Source organism: Puntigrus tetrazona, chromosome 7 (assembly GCF_018831695.1).
Source record: "Puntigrus tetrazona isolate hp1 chromosome 7, ASM1883169v1, whole genome shotgun sequence".
NCBI lineage: Eukaryota > Metazoa > Chordata > Actinopteri > Cypriniformes > Cyprinidae > Puntigrus > Puntigrus tetrazona.
The window spans coordinates 21,996,578-22,023,830 of NC_056705.1; the positions used below are offsets into that span (position 1 = coordinate 21,996,578).

The following is a 27,253-nucleotide window of genomic DNA, read 5'->3' on the forward strand; positions in this document are numbered from 1 at the left end:
GATTTATAGAGCAACACGTTTTATACCCTGCTGTGAGTTTATATCACAGTGTTTTTTTACAAATATGGGCCAAAGAGTTAAGCTTGTTTAACCTTGTTTGAAAAAGAACAGGTGTTAGATTCCCTTCATTGGAACACGTGTCATAATCAACTGATGAAAGCAGGAGCAATTATTGCTTATTATTGCTTTTGTCCTTTCTTAAAACAATAGATTTGAATCAATTTTAAATAATTTTCATGTAATTTGCATTGTATTTTTATATTCAAAAGTTATTAACAATGTCATATAAACCTACAACAAACCCTAAGAATATATGTTAGAATTTTACATTCAGTTTTTTTCTTTTATCTGAACTTATGTATGTAGCTATCAGCTCAAATCTATGTCATGTAATTATAATAATAAGTAATATGTTACCTCAGCTATTTTTCTTTGGCCACATGTTCAGAGGTGGAGAATGCTCAGAACAGTACATGCTGGTATGAATAGAAACATTATCTCTGAAATGTTCGAGGAAAACATGATAAACATGCAAGTGTTTTTCTTCTTTAGTCAATGAGTTCAGTCTTGTGTAACCTTCAGTCTTCAATCAAGAACAGGTGTGAATTTCCCTGTCACCGTATGGTGCCTTCACATGCAGATGAATCAGAAACAGTAAGAGTTTTTACTTCATTAAGTATCCTGTCATCCTTACTTGTGTTAAATCTCCTATTAATTTTCTTTCCTGAATTTAATCATCCATTTGTTTAGGCTACATACCCGTGCATTTCTGGAGATGTGTTAGTAAGACAGACCCAAATTAATGTTGTTTTCATATTAATTTATTGACCGGCATTGAATTGTCACTAATGTTTAAAAGAAATGTGTGCTATCATATAACTTCAGTGTGCCCATGCAGCCCAATGGTTTATCATTACCTTTTAAAATGGCCAGTTTTTAGTTTTTTTTTTACTTAGCTTATTTAATATAGATAATTCAGCTGTGAATCGTATAATGTTAAGTTTTAAAAAATGTGCATGCACTTTCTGATATGTAATCCTTTTCTGGTTCTTTTCCATTTGCATCCATGAGCTGTGCACGGATCTGCATTGAACCCTTGAACCCTGCTGATACTGCAATGTCTCCAAACATGATCAAGGGCCCATGCACTTTCTGTCCTTTGTGGTACAGTATAATGCACAGTAAAAAATTATTCAGTTTATGGTTATTTTTCATTAACTGCTATACAAAAGATGTGCCTGTTAAATCATATAGCTTTCATACACTTACCCAACCGTTTGTTGGACAATGGCATGTCATCTTTCTTAGTGATGTTGCCTAAACCATGAGTCAATAAATTATTCATAAAACACTATATGAGTGACAAGTTAGGTCTTATTTCTCTTTTTGTAGATCTTACCAGTTTTTCCAAAGATCTTTTGCTATAAATCTTGTTTATGGATTTTAAACACGTATTTATTAGAAGTTAAGAAACATTACTCTTGGGGAAACTGTTGATGATATAATTTTTTATATAATTTTTCATTTCAGATACAATTGTCTGTTCTCACCTCAACAGGACAACTCAGATGACCACCGCCAACAGATACATCATGAGAGCCTTCTGAAAAACTGTTCTGGATCAAACTGAGCTGGGAGTTATATACTCCCAGAGTATATACAGTCTTAACTTAATTTTCTGCGCCTGTTAGATTAAATATCAAATATATATTATTTAATCACAAACCTCCGTGTGCTCTGTTGTAATTCAGGCTTGGAAGAATAAATGAGCAGACTCACAGAGTCTGTGCACTACCAAAGCATTCTCAACTTTACTAAGAAAGATGTTTCATATTTCTATAACCAATATCAGCCCAGATGTCTCAGACATCCAATCAAAGTATTCAGAAGTTACACATTACCCTATATGGATAGAAACAAATATAGTTGTTGGTAATATGACGCAAGTAAGATGTATGTGTATGTGTGTGTTGAGCTTCTAGACTGTGGTCAAACATAATGTGATCATTTTTTTTTACAGTGATTCTCTTTTTAGTTTCCTAGAACTGTGAGAAAACATAACAAGATGCCATGTTTCACAGAACTGGCTTTTTCTATTTCAAATGATGTACAAGGTTTTGTGGGTGTGGTGGTGTTTTGATGAAGAGGCAGTTATATTTATCACTGTTAGATTTTTCTGTAATTCTACAGTTACTTACTGTAAAAAAAGCTAAGTAAAATACCATTTGCAATTTGCAAATTACGGTTACACTAATTTACCTTATCTGTGAATTTGCGGAACCTTACTGTTTACGCAAAATCAGTAGTGCTAGTGTAAATGAAGAAGCTAGATTTCTTGAATGTGCTGCAGACATTTTAATAAGCCTAAAAGATCATACAATATACATAGCATTATTACTGATGTTTAAGGTCTATTAAAACGACATATGTTTATGTTGTATAGTTTTTCTATATATATATATATATATATATATATATATATATATATATATATATATATATATATATATATATATCTATCTATCTACATCTATCTATCTATTTCTATATATATATATATATATATATATATATATATATATATATATATATATATGTGTGACGCAACACAACATACAGACAAGATGTCAGTCAGTTAAATGCGTCAGCAATGGTTGTTTCGTTGCATAACATGAACTTATTTAATTTGTTATAATACTACTTATAATTAATTCAGATGTTGAAATACTGTCTCAAACTCTGTACTGTTTGTTTATGAACAGGTTATGAAGTCACACCATTGACTTCTTTCAGCTACGAGTGAAATGCGAGGCAGCAGATGGAAGTCTGCAGTTTCCCCAGAGAATAGCAAACCTTGACACACCGGCACGAAAATGGGTCTGTTTCAATTTTTTCATTTAAATTCCATTTCATAGCGTTTTTATGCATTTTTTTAAAATAATAACTGAAGGCAGTAACAATTTTAACAATATTTTGAAAACACTTTACAAATAGTACAAATACTTTGGTTAACGCAAACTAAGAATGAACAATGCACTTACTGCACTTATTAATATTAGTTAGATGCTTTTTACACAAAATAAGTATTCTATTAACACTGTAAAAATAGCAAACAATATGCCATTACACATTGGCCCCCTACGTGAGTTGTAGGCATCTGTCACGACTACCTTTCTTCTGGAGGTCAGTCCTAGTTGGATGTTCGCCTGGTACAGACATGGGGCCTTCCAAGGGGCCATGGCTTTAACACAGCAGAGGATCACCATCCCTTACGCCAAGCACGGGATAGAACACAGGCTTTAAGCCAGCATTAAAGGGACTGTTTATGGAGCAGGCACAGTGGTACCACAGAGGATGCAACAGAAAACTCAACATGTCTACTTTGAAAACTGAATTCTTAGTGAGCATTGCGGAATAAGCAGGCTTGTATCTATGCCAAGTCCAGAACATCCCAGCATATAGTCCTTACATTCGGACTGTCTCTGGCTCCTCATGCTATCAGTAATTGTACAGTTGTGACTCTTTTGTCATTGAGACAGAATTGCCCCAAAAACTTGCTATAAGCCTGGTTGGAAAAGTATTAGCTTTGCTCCTCGGTCAGCTGGAATGCATTGGGCTCAGAATCAATTTAACTAGAAGATGTGATGAGGGGTTATATGAAGATTATAATATGAACCAGTGTCGTAATTGATAAGAACTAGTGTTCTGGGCAAATCTGTCTGAGGATTTGCTTTAAAGTAAACATCTCCATTAAGGCTTGGTTCAAGTGTCTGAGATCGAGGATGACTATCATCCTTTGAAACAGAGCAGCATTGGCTGGAGAAGCCTGATTCGTTGAGTACTGGTAGAACCATTTCCAAACCACCCTTCACCAGCAAACCCTTTACTTCATATCAGAGAATCTAAGCATTGTTGTCCTGGACCAAAGATCACACCCCTGAAATTAGGGTGTTTGTGAGAGTGAATTGGAGTAAATTGCCTCATTCTGTAATCTGTGAACGTCACTCAATTTCCCTGGGATGGCTTCCTAGGTCTGAGTCTGGCATATCGCTACACAGCAGAACTCGATTTTGCAGAGTGTGTCATGTTCAATCAACGTCTTTGTTGACACCGGAACAACATTGCGATTAACCAATCAGATTTAAAGTAACAGTTTATTGTTTTTGTGAAATGTAGACTTACAATCAGTGTATGATGCTTGTACAGCTGTGTCATTCATCTATCATTTCCTCAGATTTTAGGGATTACTCATGGGTATGGCTAGGTTTAGGTGTAGAGATATGGTCAGAATCAATTTTTTGGTTTAAAATTCATGTAATTCAGCAAAATCAGGATTTGCTCGCTACATGGGAGCAGGGGCAGATATTCTTGTCATTACAAATAGAAGTGCTCTGTCCGCTACAACAGTGATGGATTGTGCGGGTGTGTTCAAACCCAGCATTAGTAATAACTCTTGTAAAAACTTGCTCCAACACCAGGATCTGGACCAAGATATGAGAGACATACAAACCTACAATACAATGTCTCACTGCAGTGTCAATCAGCTTTTCACTCATCACTTTTCCCCATTTTAGTGGACAGAAATTCAATTGGTTCCACTGACTCAAATGTTAAAAAATCAGTTTTCAGTATTCAGAGAAAATGTAGTTTCCCCCAAGCATGATTCACACAATGTGAAAGACAGCATCAAAAGGGAACTTGTGTATATATAAAAGTGTATATATAACTATCAGTTTAATTTTTCAACTCTTTGTAATTTATACATCTATCTTCTTACATCATACATCCATAGACTTCAGACTTTATTGTCCCTTCAGGGAAATTCATCTTCACCGTTTCATTCCATTCCTCAGAAAGTGTCACCATGACACAATATCATGTCATAAGTATTACATATCTAGATGTAAAAAAAAAACAATGTTAGCCCTATATCATTGTCTGCATCCTGGTTTATTCAGTGAGGCCTTTTGTTCAGGGCCTCTATAACAGCAGGAATCAGGCTCTTCTAGAGACGAGCCCTTCTGTCCCTTAGTACAATGGTTCCAAACCACGTTCCTGAAGGCCCCCCAATACTTCACATTCCACATCTCTCCGTTGTCTGACACACTCATTTCAGGTCTTAGAGTCACTACTAGTGAGCCGATTATCTGAAGGCGTTAATCAGGTGTTTGATTAAGGAGATATGGAAAATGTGCAGTATTGCGGGGCCTTCTATGACCAGGGTTGGTAACCCCTGTATTATACCCTGTATCTACATCCTGAAGGAAATAGGGTGAGGTACCAATTTAATGTATTCCGCTCAATTGAAGTCGCTATACATATAATGGCCGTATTATTTAATTCTGTCATATTTAATGTGGAAAGAACCAATTATTTTGGAGACTATAGTAGTATATAGTAGTTATACATGTGTGTTTAACCGTATTCTTATCCAATAACATGCCAAAGAAACAGGTAGTGCAGTATGAAAGACTAGATTGAATCATGCTCTGATACAGCAGCAAAAGAAGATGAGGAGCAACCTAAAATCCTTTTAATATGGATAACTGACAGTCTTTGATGGCTCCTTTTCTGAATATTACTAACAAATATTATCAACTGTTTCTACCACTTGGTTGGTTGTTAATAAGGATAAAATTCTGAGTTGAAAAAGAGCTGATTATTATTATTTTTTGTCTAAGTTGCATTAAAGGAACATGCCACTTTTTTCCAAGTTAAACAGCTGAGTTTTACTATTTTCGAATACATTTAGTTGATCTCTGGGTCTCACAGAGCACTTTTAGCCATAGCTTAGCATAGATCATTGAATCTGATTACACCAGCAGCATCTTGCTCAGAAATGACCTATCTAAAACGTCTGTAGTTACATTACTATGGCCAACAGAAAATGAAAAGTTGCGTTTTTCTAGGCAGATAGGACTATTTCTGTGCAAAAGGACTAATGTTACCATATGAAACATGGTATATGATTGCTTGAAGAAATCAGATGTCAGATTTTCTATTCTCTATTACAACTGTGTATTTACTTAGTAACACATTTTATCTCTCATAAGTCTCTTATGCTGTATGTTATGCTGTAAAAGAAAAAAGGAAAAAGAAATAATCACTTTTTGTAATTGTGGTGTATAATGTGACTGCAAATAAACAGTCTGTACTGAATAACTGAAGTAGTGACATCCTTCTTTTTAAAAATAACTTACTTCTTGTTGTCTGTAAGCAGAACAAAGATGGCTGTATTACGGGATGGTTGTAGGTGAAATCATCTTTCTCTGCATATGTGTGTGTGAGCATTGTGTGATGGCCGAATAAGGAAATTGTGTGATGGCCAAATAAGGAAATATGACTTTCAGAAACTAAACAGAACAGAACAAATCAGAGCAATGTGTCTCTTTAAAAAATTGGATTTGGAAAATGTGTGGTTCATTAGGCCTATGTGATTTATTATTTAATTATTATTACTTCGGCTGTTTCCCAATTCAAAGGCAGCAAAGTTCTGACAAAGCGATGTTAAATTGTATCCTACAAAGGATTGACCTTGTAACTGTGACAGCTGCTGACAAGCACCAGGAAAGTACAAGACTTTTGAAAGTGGTAAAAATTACTGGTTAATCTTTGTCAATTGATGTGTAGATCTCAAGCTAATATCATTATGTTTCGATTCACAACTGAAATTGGAATTTGGTGCAGGAAGTTGTTCTTGGATTCTGAATTAAATTAGATAAGACCTAAGAAAAATTTCCAAACTTTTCTAAAACAAAAAACAACAACAATACACTGTGTTCATGTAAATTAAGGGTCTCTAAATATTTACTGAAGCTTACTTTAAAGAAGTAACACTATCTATAAATAAACATAAGCATATGTGAAGTACTTGTGCTATTGCTTAAATTTTTAGATCCCTTAACCTACCCCCAAACCTAAACCTAAACATTTTATAGCAAAATATGCATTTCTATATGTTTTATCGATAAGCGCTTTAGATTTTTAGACCCCTTAACCCAACCCCAAACCTACCCATTTTATGTAGGATATAAAAGGACATAAAATGCAATTGAACAAGTAAAATATTTTTATAGCTGCTAATCCAACTCCTACCTATAAACCTATATATAACTATCTCTGTACAGTATAAGAAAAACATGACAGACAGATAAATGTAATTACAATCATTTATTTATTGCAAAAAATGTCAAAAGCAGTACCAAAAGTAACCCAAATGAGGATATTTTGTATAAATAAATACTTTATATAAATAAAGATCACTTGACTGGACATGCCATGTGTCTAAACAAGATGCTCAGGACCTCCAGCAGAACAATTGGTCCACAACACCAAAAATAAGGCTGTGTATCCCTGTGTTCACAAACCCATTTTGAGTGCTCCGCTGCTAAAAAAGATAATTTTTTAGTTTTTATCTGAACAAATAAGCCAGTCCCATTTGACGTTCTAGTCATGTCTGATAACCGAATATGCTGAAGTTTGTTTTTGGATCATCTAGGAGAATTTTTAGTCAAGATTCACATTTTTATGTAAAAAATCTAATATTACAGCCAAATTACTTGGTAAGTTTTGCATACACAAATGTAAGTCTGAAAAATACTAGAGATACTCCTTTAAAAGTTCTTTTGAGTGTGTAATATATATACCTTTTGTTGGTTTATCACAAACTTCTGATACTGAAAGTGTACTAATAGGTGTCTAGTTTTTAAAAGATAGAATAGAATAAATAATTTAAAACTGTGATGTGCAAAAAGGAAACATGAAAAAAGAATGATAGAGAATGATGAATGCCAGGATGAAAAGATGAACACTATCATCCTTCATGCGGTCTGGCAGCACTTCAACCTGAGAAATAAATAAATATAAAAAATAAATAAACAATAATCATGAAAAGAAAGACAAGATTTTGTTGTCACAGAAGTTACAATAATCCCACTGCAAAAACCAACATCAGCCTTCTTGACTAGTTTAGCCTTCAGGATTACCTTGGTCAAGCAAGAAGACCCCATAAAAAAAAAAAAAAAAACAAGTAGAGTATAACTAGGTATCCTACTAATCACAAACGCAGTTTAAATTCAAAACGTTACAGTAAAGACTTAACGTACGGCAGTAAAGTCTGTTAATCCGCAGGATGTCATTGGGGCTCATACTTTGAGCTTCACCAATAACAACATTCTTATTAGGAATGGGAATCATGGTTGGCTCGTTGTTCCTAGAGAAAGCGTACCTGAAACCACAAACATAAAGAAACAAAAATGTGATGAAAATTGTGATGAAAAAAACGTTTTGCACTTAAGTACAAGAATACTCACCTTGAATAGTGCATCACAGAGTTGTAGTCATAGGGGGTTACCAGATTATTGGTTTCTCTTCTTTTGAAATTGTGCTGCTTTTCTGTTACAGTGTGCAGAAAAGTATTAAATCTAAATTGTATGTGAAATTTTATGAAATGTAACATGCCATGCTTTATCTATTTTGTTTGAATTAAAACATAAAAATAATATTTGTTGTTCTCAAAAGAGTTCTAAAGAAACATACTAGGTTTAATGTTCTCATTAAGGATTTGGATGTGGTTGTCACGGTCGCTGCGGTTCTGTTCATGATGGAACCCGAGAGCATGAAGGAGTTCGTGCTGAATAGTACGGTGACGGACACACCCATGACGCTTTAGAGAAATAACCTGCTTCCCACCTTGGCACCCCAAATATGAATAGCAACTGTTGATCAAGAACACATCAGAAATCAGGTTGTATATATATGTTTTGGGAAAGCGCATTTACTATATACACAAAAAATAGAATAGAACGGAGCTATAAATCAGGAGATTTACCCCGATTTAGACTTAATGTGTAGAAAGTCCCTCTGCCCTTCATGTGGTACAAATCGAATGCAGGAAACATCCGCAAAGGACCGTAAACCTTGTTTAATCACTTGTATTTCATTTGGAGCTGTAGCAGGAGTAAACTATTAAACAGGTCATGTGACACAGATGAGATAATATCAAAAGTAGTGATCATTACTTACAGTACTGGTTGGCGATCACGTAGGGCACATAGACTAATCCATTTCTGCTTCTCTCCCATTTGCATCCACGAGCTGTGCACGGATCTGCATTCTTGAAGCCTGCTGATACGGCGATGTCTCCAAACGTGATCAAGGGCCCATGCACTTTCTGTCCTGTGTGGTGCAGTAGAATGCACAGAATCTGATAGTCTGATATACTATATTTTTAAAGGAATTTGTCATCAACTGCTAAACAAATTATGTTCCTATCAAATAGACTAAAAGTCTATCAGATAGCTTTTGTACTTTTACCTGCATGTTTGTTGGACCGGATTATAGTTGACACTGGCATATTATCTTCCATAGTGATGTTACCTGAGACATGAATCAATAAATTATCAATAAAACACTAGAAAATTACAAGTTAGCTATTATTTTTCTTTTTGTCCATCTTACCAGTCTTCCTAGAAATCGTTTTGAATAAATCCTGTTTATGAATTTAAACACATCTATATTAGAAACTCTTGGTAAAAAATTTAAATCTACCCTCAGTGGGAAACTGTGGATAATATAATTTTTCATTTCAGATATTATTGTCTCTTCTTACCTCAGTAGGACGACTCTGAGTGGGATCAAAGTTCAGAAGAAGAAAGATGACCACCAACAACAGATACATCATGAGAGTACTCTAAGAAAATGGTCTATCAAACAAACTAAGAGTGATATAATCCTTTGAGTCTTAACTTCCTTTTCTGTGCCTATTAGATTATCAAGTATTTATTATTTTAAAAATATGCAATGCATGCCTCGAAGAATAAATGAGCAGACAAAGAGAGTGCAGGGACTACCTAAGCATTCACAACTTTAAGGAAGTTGTTTATATTTATACAAACAATATCAGCCCAGATGTCTCAGACTTCCAATGAAAGTTACACATTACCCTATATGGAAGGAAATAAATATAGCAGATGTAAGTAAGATTTACATGTAAGTATGTGGGACGATTTTGGGAAATTAAGTCCTGTGCTTGTGAACTTATGAAAATAACATGGGCAGAATGAAGAAGAAATAGCTGTAAGAATCTATAGTTTACCTCAACCCAGATTCCACTCCACAAAGTATATTTGATATGCTCATCTTCCAAAATAGATTAATTATTATAGAGGATAGGTAAGTCAACAGTTATGTTATGTTTAGACCATTTGGGATGATAACATTTTGAGAAAATGGTCATCAGTTGTAGAATGAAAGAGGGTATGTAACGAGAACCATCTCAGACAAAGGGTGTCTAAACTAAAACGTACAGTCCATAGTAGTTACAACAGGAGCAACTTGATTCACATGACGTGTACCAAGATCTTTAACGTCCTCATCACTTTTTCTTACATAGCATTCAAAACAGTGCTAAAGACTTTGTTTTGCATTATAAAAATACAACATTTATATAAAAAATAGCTTGGAGAACACAGGGTAAACCATTTATTTTAGTCAGGTTAGTCTACTTAACCAACAGTTCCCTTTTAAGTCAGTCTCCTGACATGTGTAAAACTCTATAGGGGAAATCCTTTTTTCTGAACCTTAGGGTGGAATGTTGTTAGATTACAAAAAAAGTTGTGTACATTGGGTTTTACATGTTAAGGTAAAGATGATGACATTCTAAGAAGAGCAAGCAGGCAGCTGACCTTTTGTTTTTATGCATTTCCAGACCATCAAGCAGGTTCCCAAGTTCAGTGTGAATGCTAAGCTCAAGGTACAGCTGTGCCTTTTGTTTCTATGATAATGTGAAGTTCTGGGTGATAGTGTCAGGCTGATTGGATTAGCACCTATGCATATCAGAACCTGTTATGCTAATTAGATCAAGGCTGGGAAAATTCTGCTACCAGTCTGATTCCTGTGCTGCATTTGCATGCTTTATTTAGATTGTCTGCACCTCTATCAACTCCTTCCACTTGAAAGGTATATACTCTACTTTGCTGAGCCTTCGTCAGACTTTTAATGACTACAGCTCCAACCAGTGAGTTCAGGAAATAACTTCTGCTTCAAAGATAGCAAGAGTCTCCTGATCTCTCCTTCAATGAGGAAAAGTTTACGACAATGCTAATGGCATTTTAGCACTTGCCTGGTTGGTTGAAAGTCCCTTTCAAGAGTCACTGTCAGTCCTATTAAGACTAAATCCTATCGAAACAAATGAGGAAATCCTGAAATCTCAAAAACTGCTTGTCGAACTTCCAATTAACAATTGACAAGCAACAAAATCGGAAAATTATCTGCTCCATGTTGATCCTTATTCTCAAGGAGCAGTAAAATGTTTATTTTTCAGGCTAGACCAGCCAGTGTGCAAGTGCAGACATAAGCACAAGCATCATGTTTTAAAGAGAACCGTTCTAATGAGTTCTAGGAGGTTCTAATGGAGTTTTTAAAAGCTGTTGGCTATTGCAACGCGATTAAATCTAGAAAGTTCAGAGGTGTTTTAGACTATGTCATCTCTGCTGGCATTTTGTACAGATATAACAGATTTGTCCATTTAAGGGATTTCCTGGAAAGTCATAATTTATAATATTATTATTTATATAGAACTTTCTGCATGAGGACTCCCTGCACAGGACTCAACCTGTGTTCTCACTAATGCAACATCCTATTTTGGATAAAAATATGAAAAATAATACTATAATATAAATGTATGTGCTTTCTCCAGTGCAGAGAGTAAAATACATCTTAAAATACAAGTCTTTTATTTAAAGAGCAGTGAGTGAAGCCTTGAAATTACAGTGTATTAATAGTGCCGTAACACATCCTTCATATTTATTAAGACTGTAACACAATCAATCGCTATTCGTAATATATTTATGTTGTTAGCTCTGGGGAAACAACAATAGAATTTTCAAATAGCAAAGACAATCAAAGAGGCAATGGATGAAACAAACATCAATCCAATCCGGTTACCAGAATACAAGAATGATCCGAAGAGACAATTGTCAGAATAAGCAGGCAAGGTCATACACAAGATAGCAGTCAGAATAATCATGAGAGAAACGCTTAGTGAAACAGGCAATACTTCACGACCTATATACAGTAGTTCTTATGATTTCTCCAGAATATATGGAAATATAGTAGTTTTTGATTAGTTAATTGTAAACTACCAGTTTCAAATAAGTGTTATTACTTACTAAATTCCTAATCTGTTTCTTGTTAGGTTACAGTAGTTACTACAATGTTAATAGTAGTGTAGTGTGTAGTTCTTCATTAGTGATGGAACAGTATTCTAAAGTGTTACCACCATCAGAATAAACTGACACAACTCTTTGTACCCACCTCCATCTGTCAGTGTATCACCAGCTTTCTAAAAGACAGACAGCAGCTAGTAAGGCTGCTGGGAAAACTCACATCCAACACCATTAGCACTGGAGCTTCTCAGGGCTACGTTCTCTCACTACTGCTATTCTCCCTCTACACGAATAACTCCAACTTTAAATACCTCTCTGTCAAACTCATGGAGTTTGCAGATGACACCACAGTCATCGGCCTCATCCAGGGCATCAACGTGTCTGTTTACAGACAAGAGGTTGAGCAGCTGTCTGTCTGGTGCAGTTGCAACAGTCTGAAGCTGAACATTCTCAAAAATGTGGAGATGATAGTGGACTTCAGGAGACACCCTCTGGCTCTCCCCCTTCTCACCATCACAAGCAGCACTGTGGCTGCAGTGGAGTCATTCAGACTTCTAGACACAACCTGCGTAACCCTTTGCCTCCGTGGGAGATGGAGGAGCTTAAGAATCTCATGATTTTTGGGGTTTCACTGATTATCTCTGTTACCACAGTTTAGTAGTATCATGCCCCATTGCAGTGCTCCTGGAGATACTCTGACCTGCTAAAGTTGATGACAGTCTTGCAGAGGTCTTCAAAGGTCATGAAGAAGGAAGGCAGCTAATTCCACATTCCACAGTCTTTACCCGGATGCCATTCGGGTGTTTCCGGTTATCGTAAATGTTGCTTTTGCATGTTCCAGAGAACTTGTCGCTGATCTCTAGTTTGGCAGATCCAACGCTGATTTCTACCAGAGCAGTAGCTAACCCAAGGGCCTCAAAACTGGTTGTCACAGAGACTGTTCTTGGTCTCTAACTCCAGTGGCTCTGTCTCTATTGCCCATTCCTAGGGAGTCAACCGCCAAGTCAAAACTACAGCTCCTCTCTCTCGACTCTGCCCTGGGGTCTTGTCCTGGCTGGTCTCTAGATCAACATCTGGCTCCTCCTGCTCCTGGCTCCTACCATCGGTCAGTCCCACCATACACTCCCCCTTCAATTGTATTTTCTTCTGTTCTTTTTATCTGCGCACTCCTCCAGAGCCCTTTGCCCTCCTTCCTCAATTTGACTATGCACGGTGCAAGTATACGCCTTCCTGAGAGGGGGGAAACTGTTACATGTCGGCATCTCAGTGTTCATACTATCCACTCTAAATAGTATGAGAGATTAGAATAAGTATGTCCCAAAGCATAGCATGTTGAAAAAAGTATTCCAAAAGTCCCCAGATGGTCTACTATTTCAGGTCGATTTTTGAATTGTGGATTTGTGCACATTCTAATGGCTAAAATTACCCACAATCCATTATGCTTTAGCAAAGGATTTGGTCCAGGATTACGAATATAAATAAAATATATTTTTTTATCAGTGTTATAATTCATCTGAAACAGCAATGTGAACTTTTATGAACATTAATTTGGTTGTTAAGTTTTAAATGCATCATTATATAGAAAATATGAGCAGTTCTCCACATGAAAGACTGGAAGATCAACAATCTACTTCTTTTTTCTCCAATATCAATCAATCACTTTTATTTACATAGCACTTGTATCATATTATAAACACAGATTGTATCAAAGCACTGAACAGTATCAAATAAGAGAATGGAGTGATAGTAATGTATAATGACTTTAAATGTATAATGAGATTAAATGCTTACATTTTTATGAAATTCAAAGATGGTGTGTGTAATCAAATCTACGATAATCACTAGAAAATAAGTGTCCACAGCTAAGCAACCAGAGGTGACAGGGAAAGGAACCAAAACCTCATCTGTCACAGAATGGAAAAAAAAAAATAGAGAGAGAAACCAGGCTCTAATGAGATTAGTTCCTAGTTATATTAGCCTAGAAAATCACACCTTTTCATTGTATAGTACACAAGTATCGTTGGTCATTTTTGAGCGTGATGCTAATGGGCTAATCAGATTTATGCTAAGCTGCAGCTAAAAGTGCTGCTGAAAGACCCCAAGATTGGCTGAACGGATTCCAAAAAGGTAACTGTTTAACTTTAGAGGAGTTTAAAAAAGTAGCATAATAACTGTCTGTTCTTTCAAGAATGTTAATTGGACATTGATTTGGACTTAGTATAAGAATAAATATTGTGTCAGTAATGAAGTTAATAAAATACACTTTCAAATTGTACATATAAGAAACAATTTCTGAAATTAAGAAAAAAATATAGTTTTTAATGCATTACTATTATGTGTATTGATGTTGAATGTTGTTTAATGCATGGAAATTAACAGACAAAAGAGATAAGACAGATAAGAGTCACCTTGCATATTTTTATTTTCAAACAGCACACTAACTACAGTTAAGATAAAAAAACCAAAAAAACAATAAGACTCCTTGAAAGACCATTTTGAAAATACTTGCACCTTTTGTTGATTTGTCACAAACGTGTGAGCATTACCTTTACAGATTATGTACTAAGAGGTGTCAAATTTTAAAATGATTTTAAAAGGTGTCCAATTTTTAAAAGATAGTAAAATCAACTAAAACAAAAATAGAAACCTTTAAAAAGAATGATATTAAAAAGAGTTAAGTACTGTCATCAAACGCATCCTTCATACAGCCTGGCAGAATTTCAACCTGAGAAAAAAGAAAAGGCAATGATTATGGAAAAAATGTTATAGAATTTGCAATAATTATAAATCCCACTGTGAAAACCACCAGCCCAATTGACTTTCTTTTGATTGCTAGTGAACAGCATGGGTATGGTGAATGACCCATCTGCTAACCTGCATAAAGCACCCTTGAACTGTGTGTAAATTCTCAGTGGTATAAGGTTGTGTTTTCAACAGAGAAAATGTTGTTTGAATTCAAATAACAATACAGACGTAACATACTGCAGTAAAGTCTGTTAATCCGCAGGATGTCATTGGGGCTCATACTTCGTGCTTCACCAATCACAGCATTCCTATTAGGAATGGGAACCATGGTTGGCTCGTTGTTCCTAGAGAAAGCGTACCTGAAACCACACACATAAAGAAACAATATTAATCAGGGGGTGGGTTGGAGAGTCTTTTTGCAATGAGCTACAAGAACACTTACCTTGAATAGTGCATCACAGAGTTGTAGTCATAGGGGGTTGCCAGATTATTGGTTTGTGTTTTCCTGAAATTGTACTGCTGTGCTGTTACAGTGTGCAGAAAATATTACATAAATGTTAACCAGGTAAAAATACAGTGAAACTGAATGTAGACTTCAATTATTGTGACTAAATGTATAGGTGCATCTCAACAAATTAGAATGTGGTGGAAAATTTCATTTATTTCAGTAATCCAACTTGAATTGTGAAACTCATAAATAAATCCAATACACTAACTGAAGTAATTTAAGTCTTTGGTTCTTTTAATTGTTATGATTTTGCCTCACATTTAACAAAACCCACCAATTCACCATCTCAATAAATCACAAATACTTCTTAAGACCAATAAAAAACATTTTGAGTGAATTGTTGGCCTCCTGGAAATTATGTTACTTTACTGTACATGTACAGTAAAAATTTTATCAGCATCTTCAAAAAACTGGTCAGCGGAAGGGAACATGAAGTGCTCCAACAATTCTTAGTTGCAGGGTGCAGTGATCTTGGTTTTCAAAAAAACACAATGGACCAACACCAGCAGATGACCTTGCACCCCAAATCATTACAGACTGTGGAAACAACACTAGTCTTCAATCAACTTTGGCTATGAGCCTTCCTCCAGACTCTTCCTCTGAATTTTGGTTTCCAAATAAAATACAAAACTTGCTCTCATCTGAAAAGAGGACCACTGGGCAACAGTCAAGTTCTTGTTCTCCTTAGCCCAGGTAAGACACCTGATGTTGTCTGTGGTTCAAGAGTGGCTTAACAAGAGAAAGCACAACTGTAGCCAGATTTCTTGAGACGTGTGTGAGTGGTGACTCTTGATGCCTTGACCCCATCTTCAGTCCATTCCTTGTGAATTTCTTAAATCGATTTTGCTTGACAATCCTCATAAGGCTGCAGTTCTCTCGGTTGGATGTGAATCTTTTTCTTCCATACTTTTTACTTCCACTCAACTTTCTGTTAACATGTTTGGATACAGCACTTTGTGAACAGCCAGCTTCTTTGGCAATAAATGTTTGTGGCTTACTCTCCTTACGAAGGGTGTCAATGATTGTCTTCTGGACAACCATCAGATCAGCAGTTATCCCCATGATTGTGTAACCTAGTGAACCAAGCTAAGAGACCATTTTGAAGACCTTTGCAGGTGTTTTGAGTTGATTAGTTGATTAGTTGATTCGCATATCACCATATTCTAATTTGTTGAGGGTTTTTCTTAAATGTGAGCCAAAATCATCACAATTAAAAGAACCAAAAACTTAAACTATTTCAGTCTGTGTGCACTGAATTTATTTACTACACAAGTTTCACAATTTGAATTGGATTACTGAAATATATGAATAAATGAACTTTTTCATGACGTTCTAATTTATTGAGATTCACTTGTATCATGCCATGTATTATACTTTTTTTTCTTATTTTAGATTATCGTTTTTTTAAAGAAACATACCAGGTATGATGTTCTGATAAAGGATTTGGATGTGGTTGTCACGGTCGCTGCGGTTCTGTTCATGATGGAACCCGAGAGCATGAAGGAGCTCATGCTGAACAATGTAGTAATAAACACATCCAAAGCGCTGTAGAGAAACAACCTGCCCTCCACCTTGACGCCCCAAATATGAATAGCAACTGTGGATCAAACATAACAGCAATCAGTTTGTGTATATATATATTTACTATATACACAGAAATGGAATAGAAAGAAGCCATAAATCAGGAGATTTACCCAGAACTAGACATTATGTGTATAAAGTCCCTCTGCCCTTCATGTGGTACAAATCGAATGCAGGAAACATCCGCAAAGGACTGTAAACCTTGTTTAATCACTTGTATTTCATTTGGAGCTGTAGCAGGAGTAAACTATTAAACAGGTCATGTGACACAGATGAGATAATATCAAAAGTAGTGATCATTACTTACAGTACTGGTTGGCGATCACGTAGGGCACATAGACTAATCCATTTCTGCTTCTCTCCCATTTGCATCCACGAGCTGTGCACGGATCTGCATTCTTGAAGCCTGCTGATACGGCGATGTCTCCAAACGTGATCAAGGGCCCATTCACTTTCTGTCCTGTGTGGTGCAGTAGAATGCAAAAAAATTATTCAGTCTGTTGATTCTGCTAATTTATATTTGTATGGTTGAAAAGAGCTGAAATTTGCTTTCATTTGCTAGACCACATACGGACCACAGTGTCTGTTTGAGCAGGCCGCTGGATTTTTGACAATGTTTAAAAAATAAGATTGTTCTAGTTAGCCAATTCCCATATTAATTACAGTACGCTATGTATGCTAACATTAATGAAAACAAATAAAAAATCTATTCAAAAAAGAATTTCTATTCAGGATGGTAAACTTTTTATAGTTTATAAAATCCTTAAAAATAAAATACATTGAACTCTGATTTGTTTCAATAAAAAGTTTAGAAATTAAGGTGTTTGCATGTGCATTTATAACATGGCCTATTGGTATAAAAGACAAATAGTGCTGGCCTTCGTCACTATCAGAGTTGCCCATCTATTTCCTATACTACCAAATCATATAGCTTGCATATGCTTACCTGCATGTTTGTTGGCATGTATAGTTGACACTGGCATATAATCTTTCTCAGTGAAGTTACCTGAGACATGAATCAGTAAATTAATAATAAAACATTACAATGTTAACTTTTTATCTTTCTGTGCATCTTACCAGTCTTCCCAGAGATCTTTTTAATGAAGTCCTGTTTATGAATTTTAAACACATGCATATTAGAAATTGTTGGTAAAAAGTCATTTCAAATATTATTGTCTGTGCTCACCTCAACAGGACGACTCTGAGCGGGAACAAAGCTCAGCAGAAGAGAGACAGCTATCATCAACAGGTACATGATGAGAGCCTTCTGACATTCTGGTCTGGATCAAACAGAGCTGGGAGTTATATACTCTTTTCAGAGCCTCGACTTCCTTTTTCTGTGCTGCAATCCAGCGTTCATGAACCCACTGCCAAATTACCACATGGTTTCAAAGCATAGTAATTTAGAGTAATTATTAATTACATTTATTTTTTATTTCTCATTTAATGTAGCAAATCATTATTTTATGGTGAGACGTCCTTTGGTGGGTGGATTTTTTGTAATCCACAAGAGGAGCTTTAGCTGTATGGCTTAAAAACTTTACAATGGCATTTTTGACAGTGCATGAGATTATATTATTATGCATGTATTCAGTTATGTATTTATAAATTTTGATTTATATATGCTAATTATAGAAATTATATTGTATTGTATATATATATATATATATATATATATATATATATATATATATATATATATATATATATATATATATGTGTGTGTGTGTGTGTGTGTGTGTATTAATGCTGTGAAAAACGCATAGAAATACATACATATGCACAATTCAGAAAAATATGTTGTTTATATATTAAATATATAATATAAATTATATGAATATAAATTTAGACATGTACATATGTGTTTATACATACATAATAAATATTCACAGTGCACACATATTATGTAAACTTTTATTTTGATGCGCTTAACTGTTTGACAGCAATCTCATAATCTGAGCATTTGCAACTTATCTACAGTGCCTTGTGAAAGTATTGTCTCAAATTCTTTCACATTTTGTTATGTTGTTGCCTTATGTTAAACTGCTTTAAATAATTTGTTTTCACATCAATCTACACCCCATACACCATAACTGTATGGCAAAAAAATGGTTTGTAACATCTTAAATTTATTAAAGACAAAAAAAAAACTAATAAGTACATTGCATACTTATCCATAGTAGTATCCATACCCTAAACTAAATATTTAGCTGAAGCATCTTTACAGTATCAAGTCTTTTTTTGTTTGAAGCTCAGCAATTTGTCAATTTTCTACCTGATGATGGCAGAGGCACATATTCAGGTTTCTAATCTTGAGTCACAGAGCCTGAGGCTCCTTTAGGTGCTTTTTTTTGGAAATTCCAAGTGTGTTTTCATGTTTTCATCCTGCTGATTATGACTCTGTTTAATAAATCTGCTTAAACTTCCTTTAACAAACAAACCTGCTTTACAAAGAGGAAGTTTTTATATTTCTGGTTTGCTGTTAACCAGATGTTGAGTCATGTGATTAACTTTTTGTTCCTAAAGAGGATGTTGTAATGTGTTATATGTTGTAACAATAGGTTACAAAAAGACACCATATCTTGTTATATGTAGGTCTATAGGGTATAGCACTAAATAGGGTTCAGAACCTCTTTATAATGTGACATGTTTCATGTTTATAAGTCCTCGGGATTCTCTATGGATTTGTCTTATTGTTTTTATTTGTTGTATTGTGGTTATCTCTGAAATGTATTGAGTTTCCTAAGCACTTGTGATTAGAGTAATACCTAGAACCTTTAGGGAAGTGCAGGATATACACAGGTATCTACATCTACTTCATTATCAGTCAGCATTGTGTATACCCAGTTCTAAATCCCGTCTGATGAGCATCTTTCAGTAGTGTTCTCTATTATGCAAATCATGGCCATCCAGCACATGAGTAGCTAATCCAATCCGAATAAATGGAAATATCCCCTGAAAACACCCAGGCACAAACACAATCATGTAGTGTATGTTTCATTCATACTCAAATCTGGAGAGGGCTCTTCTCAAAAAAGTACAAAAAAAGGCTCATAGAAATAAAAACGTATGATGTGCAGGAAATCCCTAATATGGATGAATCCAGTGACTGTAAGCTAAACAAAACAAAACAAAAAAAAGTTTTAGATTATGACAATATGTGGTTTATGTGCGTTTTTAAGTCATCTCCATTTATTAAAACAGCTTCTTAACAATGCAGTGATAGCTGACATAGCATTTATCACATATAAATAAAAAAGCTTTTAAATGTGTTTTTAGCCATATATCCAATGCATATACATGCAATTAGACATAGTTGTTTTTGTAATGGAATTAAATCAATGTGAAATAAAAGTGAAATAATATCTGTTGATTAAAATATTTTTAAATAGCTACGTAAAGTATGTGAATAACGTGGTGCTAATTGACATAGCCTTTATTACACTTGCCTATAGAAACTATAAAATATATATAATTATCGTCAGGAAAATATAAAATCTGCGATCAGGGTGCCTCCAATGTTCCTCAGAGCAGATTCGGTCACTTTTAACACAAATCACACCACAGGAAAATAAAATAAAATAATCTTTAGAACCACCAAGATAATCTGGGCATTACCTAGTTGGGAGAACATTCAGTTGGGAGAACATCTAGCAACTAATTAGGGTAATTAGTTGCTAGATCTGTGTGATTACTTAAACCATTAAGATCATGATTAGCTATAAAAGGGATGTCTTAGAGAAGTCTCTCAGAAGTAAAGACAGACAGAGGCTTTCCAATCTGTGAAAAGTGCATAAAAAGATTAGGTCCCACTTTATATTAGACGGTCTTAACTACTATGGACTAATACGTTAAAAATACCTATATGTAATTACATCTGTAATAGGCTACTTAAAATTGCACTATTGGCCCATTCCTTACATCTTAACCCACCCTTAACCTAAACTTGTCCTAAAGTTGTCCTGTGACCAAAGATTGTGGCATACTTTTATAACAATCTTCCTCTGCATCAAATTGCAAAGGCTTTGAAAATTGCATAATCTATCGTGCATAACATCATCAAAAGATTCAGAGAAACTGGAGAAATTTGGTGCATAAGGGACAAAGCCTAAGAATGTTTTTGGATGCCTGTGGTCTTCAGGCCCTCAGACGACACTGCATTATTCATCGGCATGATTCTGTCATTGACATTACAAAATGGGCCCAGGAAAACACTAAATAGACACACCATCGTGTCATATGGGCTCATTTAAAATGGACTGTTTTAAAGTGGAAAGGTGTTCTATGGTCAGAAGAGTTAAAATTTCACCTTCTTGTTGAAAATCACAGACTCTGTGTCCTCTGGGCTAACAAGGAGGGAAGCCTTCCAGCATGTTATCAGTATTCAATTCAAAAGCCAGCATCTCTGATGGTATGCGGGTGGATATGTGCATACAGTATGGGCAGCTTGCATATTTTGGAAGGCACTATGAATGCTAAAAAGTATATAAAGGTTTTAAAACAACATATGTTCCTCTCCAGACAATATCTGTTTCAAGGAAGGCCTTGTGTATTTCAGCAAGACAATGCAAAACCACATATAGCAGCTTTTACAACAAGGCTTCGATGAAGAAGAGTGCTGAATTGGCCTGCCTACAGTCCAGATCTTTCACCTATTGACATTTTCACCGGGCACACGTGCCTTGCCCAAAGTTAACTTCCTGTCTGTGTTTGTTTATCAGTCTGATTAGTGCTGCCGGAAACAAATACTGCAAATGATGAGTAATGAAGTTGGTCTCATGTTATTGTGCTGTAGGATGTGTTTCCCATACATTTATTTATTAGCGGCGACCTGCCACAATATCAAAATTGACTGATTTTCCAAAAGGCTTTGTTAAAATAAAAATGAACACATAATGCATGTTTAAAAAATCATAATGAGCTGTGGGTGTTTTTATATCACTTTATTTCTGAAGAAAGACTGTCTTTAAAAACTGTCTTTTTTCTTTAATCCTGCATGTAAGGAAGCATTTGTAGGCTCAGAGCTGCTTTGTCTACACCTGTTACCAGGGAAACCTCCATTTCTCTACCAAGTATTTTTCTGTTTATTTTCTGTTTATCTATTTTCATGCCATTGTCATTGTCACTGCCATTGCCACTGCCATTGCCTTTGCCTTGTTTTGTGTTGTGTTTCATTTGTTACTTTGGATTGCCCTCTTGTATTTTGACCCTGGACTTTTGCCTCGTGTTTTTTGAACGTTTTGCTGCCTGCCCTGACCATCGCATTTTACTGGATTATGATTCTCTCTCACACTTAGATGTAACTGTTTGCTGGTATTTGGAATTTCTCTGTTTGACCACGTTTTGTCGCACTAATTTTACTGTGGGTCTTGCAGATGAGGGACTTTACAAACCTACAACATCTGCCAAGTCAAAGCATGTTCATGTTCTGCCAACTACTCCTAAGTCTGCTCACATCACACCAATCAAAATTGCCATGCCTGCTCCTCAAGGACCTGTTAACATCATGTCTGCTACTTCAGAGCTTGCTAGCATCTTGTCAGCTAAGCCTGGGACTGTGAACCTCACAGCAAAAACTCTTCATGTCATGTCTGCTGTCATGGAAGAGCTTCTTTGCAGGGCTATGCAAGAGTTATGCAAGAACTTCAAGACAAGATTGCTATGACCCAAGCATCTCTTAACAAGATTTCTCAATCGGTTTTGCAAAGGATAACTTCCACTTCAAATCCAGAGACCAGCTTACAACCATCTACAAACAATATGACAGTGATGTTGATTCAAGATGAGTTTGACCAGTTGTGGCAACATTGTGCATTGTTAAGGATGTATTAGTGGAGATTAGTGGCTAAATGTCCGGAACCTCCTAAATTTCCACTGGTTCCATCCAGCTCTCCTGAATCTCCTATACTTTTTGAGTCTCCCGAGTTTTCCTGTGTTCCCTCCCAACTTCCCATCTCTCACCAAGAATAAACAAGTCACTCAGCCATGCCTTCGCTAGGACCGGTGGAGGACGGCCCCCAGGAGGGGTTTGGCAGATGGAGTCCAGGGAGGTGCAGACGGAGGGAGGAGCCAGGAGGAGTCTGGAGCAGGAGGAGATCCAGAGGACCCAGAACCCAGCCATGATGGTCCAAGGTGGAGCTGACAGAGGGAGGAGCAATGGCCATCGACTCCATGGGGCTGACCGACAGCGGCAGAGCAGGTGGTGGAGGAGACTGAGGCAGAGACGAAGAGCCAGGGAGACACCGAGGCACTGGAGGACCTAGGTGACGCCACAGGCTTCGGCGACCGATGCGGAGACGGGGGACGAGAAGGAAGTGGCAGAGCAAGAGCAACAGAGGACTGAGGTGGAGCCTGACAAAGCTGGAGGGATGGAGGGACAAGGTGAAGCCGGAGGAGAGGAACCACTCTAGGCAACGGATAGTCGACGACAGACCAATGTGGAGCCGGATGGGACGATCGAGCCTGGCGGAGCTGGTGGACTAATGGACCACAGTGGAGAGGAGGGAGCTAGGAGCCTAGCTGGAGTGGAGTCCAGGACTCGGAGGCCGGATGATGAGGCAAGGGATCCTCCACCCACGACGGCGATGGTGACCAGCAGACCCGTGGCGAGCACCAGATGGTGAGCTGAGGATGAGCGCAGTGGATGCTGATAAACATCGACAGCGGATGGTAGGGGTGGGAAAACATGCGGCGCCCCACGGCTCTGTCGCTCTCTCTGGCTCTGTGGACTTCGATCCCTCATCAGTGGTGGGCACGGGCTGGTGTCGTTGTCCTCAAGCTGAACGGTCAGCGACAAATTGCACGACACCCACTCGATATAAGCGGCTAGGCTCTCTCGAGGGCCGTCCCCGAACAGTTTCGCTCGTGTGTTGAGTCCGCGAAAGTGGATTGAGCACAGGAAGCTGTCCGGGTATCGTGAGTCGTTCGTGAGGGCGAGGAAGTCCTTCGTATAGCACTCGAGAGAGCAATCCTCCTACTCCAGAAGGAGGATGAGGAAGTTAGGGTCTACAAATGGGGAAAACGTTTCGAAAAAACAAAGAACAAAAAAGGGAAAACACGCCGCTATATTAATTTTTTACTGGTCCGACTTTCTGTCAGGGTGTGGTTGTGAGAGCATTCAATGAGAATATAAACGTAAACAGTATTTAATCCTCTTCAAGCGAACAAGTAATAATATAGAGGCAGGCAGGCAGATAGGCAGAACAAAAACCACACGTATTAAAGACGAAGTCGGACAAACTCAGTACAAACACACTGGACTTAAATACACACAGGAAATTACTAAATTAACTACACACAGGTTAACACACTAAGATAATTAACTAAAAGTAGGTCACAGAGCACATGGCACAAGACAAAAACAACAACAAAGGAGTTCACATGTGTGACAACGGTATTCTGTCTCAAACATTTGTGTCCAGTGGATATTCTGCAAAATGTGTAGATATTAAATGCAAGATAATAAGTAATAAATTCTTTAGATGCTGGATTCATTTCCCTGTAACATTTCATAATAAAAAACATTGGAATAGACATTTTGTGAATATTCATTAGAAACTGATTTGGACTTATAATAATAAATACTGTGTCAATAATGAAATTTTACATAATTTACCATATTGCATATTTATTTATTAATACATTAAGTGGAATGAAAATTGACATAGATCATTTGATCACCAGGAGCAGGGATGGGCACCCCTGACATAGATAAAAGAGATTATTATTTTATTATGACATTTTTTGTTTTTAATTCTAAAAAAGCAACCTCACCCTCTAACTAATGTTTATAAAATTGATAAAAACACAACAACAACAATAAAAAAAAAACAAGGACTTAAGTTGAGTTCACATTTTGAGTTCACACTATTTGTGTTTTTTGTTAATTTATCACAAACATCTGATACTGGAACAGTGTTATCTTTATAGTTTATGTACTGAGAGGTGTCTGATTGTAAAATGATTTTAAAAGGTGTTACATCTTTAAAAGATAAGCAAAAAATCAACTGAAACTGTGAAGAAAGGAACCCTTAAAATTGTATAAGGGGAAAAAAGATAAACATTCATCAAACAGCCTGGCAGCACTTCAACCTGTGAAAAAAACAATGAACATGGAAAGAAAAATAAGATTTTGTTGTGATAAGATTTACAATAAAAAATGCTGCTGTAATGACCACCAGCCCACTTGACTAGTTTAGCCTAAAAGATTACCTTCATCATGCAAAACAGCATGGCTAACCTACATAGAACACCCTGGAACTGTTCATAAATTTCATGGTTGTTTAAGGTGGTTATTTCAGCAGAAAATCACAAATGCTTGAAATGGAAAAGTGACAGTAAAACACTTAACGTACGGCAGTAAAGTCTGTTAATCCGCAGGATGTCATTGGGGCTCATACTTCGTGCTTCACCAATCACAGCGTTCCTATTAGGAATGGGAATCATGGTTGGCTCGTTGTTCCTAGAGAAAGCGTACCTAAAACATAAAGAAACAGTAAATTTACATGATTATGTTTTTAGTATTTAGACCCCCCCCTCCCTCTAAAAATACAAAGAACACAAGAACACTTACCTTGAATAGTGCATTACAGAGTTGTAGTCATAGGGGGTTGCCAGATTATTGGTTTGTCTTCTCTTGAAATTGTGCTGCTGTGCTGTTACAGTGCACAGAAAAGTATATTGTAAGTAAATACACAGTCAAATTTAATGTAGACCGCAATTATTGTGACTAAATGCAACATATTCTGTATCATGCATTTTTGTGTTCTTATTGTTTGTTCTATTTTATCATCTTTTTTCTAAAGAAAAATACCAGGTATGATGTTCTGATAAAGGATTTGGATGTGGTTGTCACGGTCGCTGCGGTTCTGTTCATGATGGAACCCGAGAGCATGAAGGAGCTCATGCTGAACAATGTAGTAATAAACACATCCAAAGCGCTGTAGAGAAACAACCTGCCCTCCACCTTGACGCCCCAAATATGAATAGCAACTGTGGATCATGCATAACAGATCAGCTCTCAGGTGTATACACAGAAATATTTATATACAGAAATGGGACAAAACATAGCCAAAAATCTACAGATTTACCCAGAATCAGACTTGATGTGGAGAAAGTGCCTCTGCCCTTCATGTGGTACAAATCGAATGCAGGAAACATCCGCAAAGGACCGTAAACCTTGTTTAATCACTTGTATTTCATTTGGAGCTGTAGCAGGAGTAAACTATTAAACAGGTCATGTGACACAGATGAGATAATATCAAAAGTAGTGATCATTACTTACAGTACTGGTTGGCGATCACGTAGGGCACATAGACTAATCCATTTCTGCTTCTCTCCCATTTGCATCCACGAGCTGTGCACGGATCTGCATTCTTGAAGCCTGCTGATACGGCGATGTCTCCAAACGTGATCAAGGGCCCATGCACTTTCTGTCCTGTGTGGTGCAGTAGAATGTATGAAATCCTTATAGCTGTTGACACTGATAATATCAATTTTAAAGAAATTTGCTTTCAATTGCTAAACAGGGGATGTGCCTATAAAATCATAAAAATTTTATTCTGTTACCTGCATGTTTGTTCTTCTCAATTATAATTGACACTGCCATGTCATCTTTCTCAGTTTTGTTATCAGAGACAAAGACAGAGACTAAACAGAAACAGAGACTAAATTCAATAAATTAATAATAAATCATAAATTCAGAATAATATATAAGTTATTACATTTTTCATATCTTACCACTCTTCCCAGAGATCTTTTCAATTAAATCCTGTTTATGGATTTTAAACACAACAAAAAGATTTGAAAACTAAAAAAAAAACAACTAAAGGCTGCTCACAATAGGTAGTTGCTGCTGCTGCTGATGATTAAATTTTTACATTTCAGATCTGTTCTCACCTCAACAGGACGACTCTGTGCAGGAACAGAGCTTAGCAGAAGATAGATCAACACCACCAACAGGTACATGATGAAAGCCTTCTGAGATTCTGGTCTGGATCAAAAAGACCTGGCAGTTATATACTCTTCTCAGAGTCTTAACTTCCTTTTTCTGTGCTGCAATCCAGTTTTCATGAATCCACTGTCAAATTACAACATGGTATTAAAGCAGAGTAATTTTGATCTCTGGGGCTTATTTAGTTGTCCTGATCTCTACCACAACTCAGGACTGTAGAGGTTATCTCTAGGTACTGATCCACCATCTGAGCTGGACACAGACAGGAACAGGGTGACTGCAGTGAACATCTGATCTGGA

At 36.5% G+C, this 27,253-nt stretch overlaps 3 protein-coding genes across 4 annotated transcripts; all 3 read right to left on the minus strand.

Moving 5' to 3' along the window:
* Positions 1-8,052: 8,052 nt before the first annotated feature.
* Positions 8,053-9,476, minus strand: LOC122347948 (low choriolytic enzyme-like). Its single transcript, XM_043243183.1, has 7 exons — positions 9,460-9,476; positions 9,316-9,378; positions 9,025-9,177; positions 8,831-8,948; positions 8,539-8,717; positions 8,313-8,394; positions 8,053-8,227 (listed from the first exon to the last, which is right to left on the minus strand). The coding sequence occupies exons 2-7, from the start codon at positions 9,365-9,367 to the stop codon at positions 8,053-8,055; spliced, it is 759 nt and encodes a 252-aa protein (XP_043099118.1). The 5' UTR covers positions 9,368-9,378; positions 9,460-9,476.
* A 5,089-nt stretch (positions 9,477-14,565) lies between these two features.
* Positions 14,566-18,329, minus strand: LOC122348458 (hatching enzyme 1.2-like). Its single transcript, XM_043243912.1, has 9 exons — positions 18,188-18,329; positions 18,079-18,109; positions 17,948-18,007; positions 17,309-17,461; positions 17,115-17,232; positions 16,839-17,017; positions 15,355-15,436; positions 15,150-15,271; positions 14,566-14,892 (listed from the first exon to the last, which is right to left on the minus strand). The coding sequence occupies exons 1-9, from the start codon at positions 18,254-18,256 to the stop codon at positions 14,888-14,890; spliced, it is 819 nt and encodes a 272-aa protein (XP_043099847.1). The 5' UTR covers positions 18,257-18,329; the 3' UTR covers positions 14,566-14,887.
* A 3,600-nt stretch (positions 18,330-21,929) lies between these two features.
* Positions 21,930-27,024, minus strand: LOC122348456 (low choriolytic enzyme-like). 2 transcript variants are annotated; one of them, XM_043243908.1, is made up of 9 exons: positions 26,899-27,024; positions 26,740-26,770; positions 26,569-26,649; positions 26,285-26,437; positions 26,091-26,208; positions 25,814-25,992; positions 25,574-25,655; positions 25,356-25,477; positions 21,930-25,092 (listed from the first exon to the last, which is right to left on the minus strand). In XM_043243908.1, exons 1-9 carry the CDS (start codon positions 26,965-26,967, stop codon positions 25,088-25,090), a joined length of 840 nt encoding a protein of 279 aa, XP_043099843.1. In that variant the 5' UTR covers positions 26,968-27,024; the 3' UTR covers positions 21,930-25,087. The 2 variants fall into 2 exon arrangements, with proteins under 2 accessions (XP_043099843.1, XP_043099844.1); XM_043243909.1 differs by lacking the exon at positions 26,740-26,770 and having other exon boundaries at positions 26,899-27,016.
* Between the last annotated feature and the right edge of the window lie 229 nt (positions 27,025-27,253).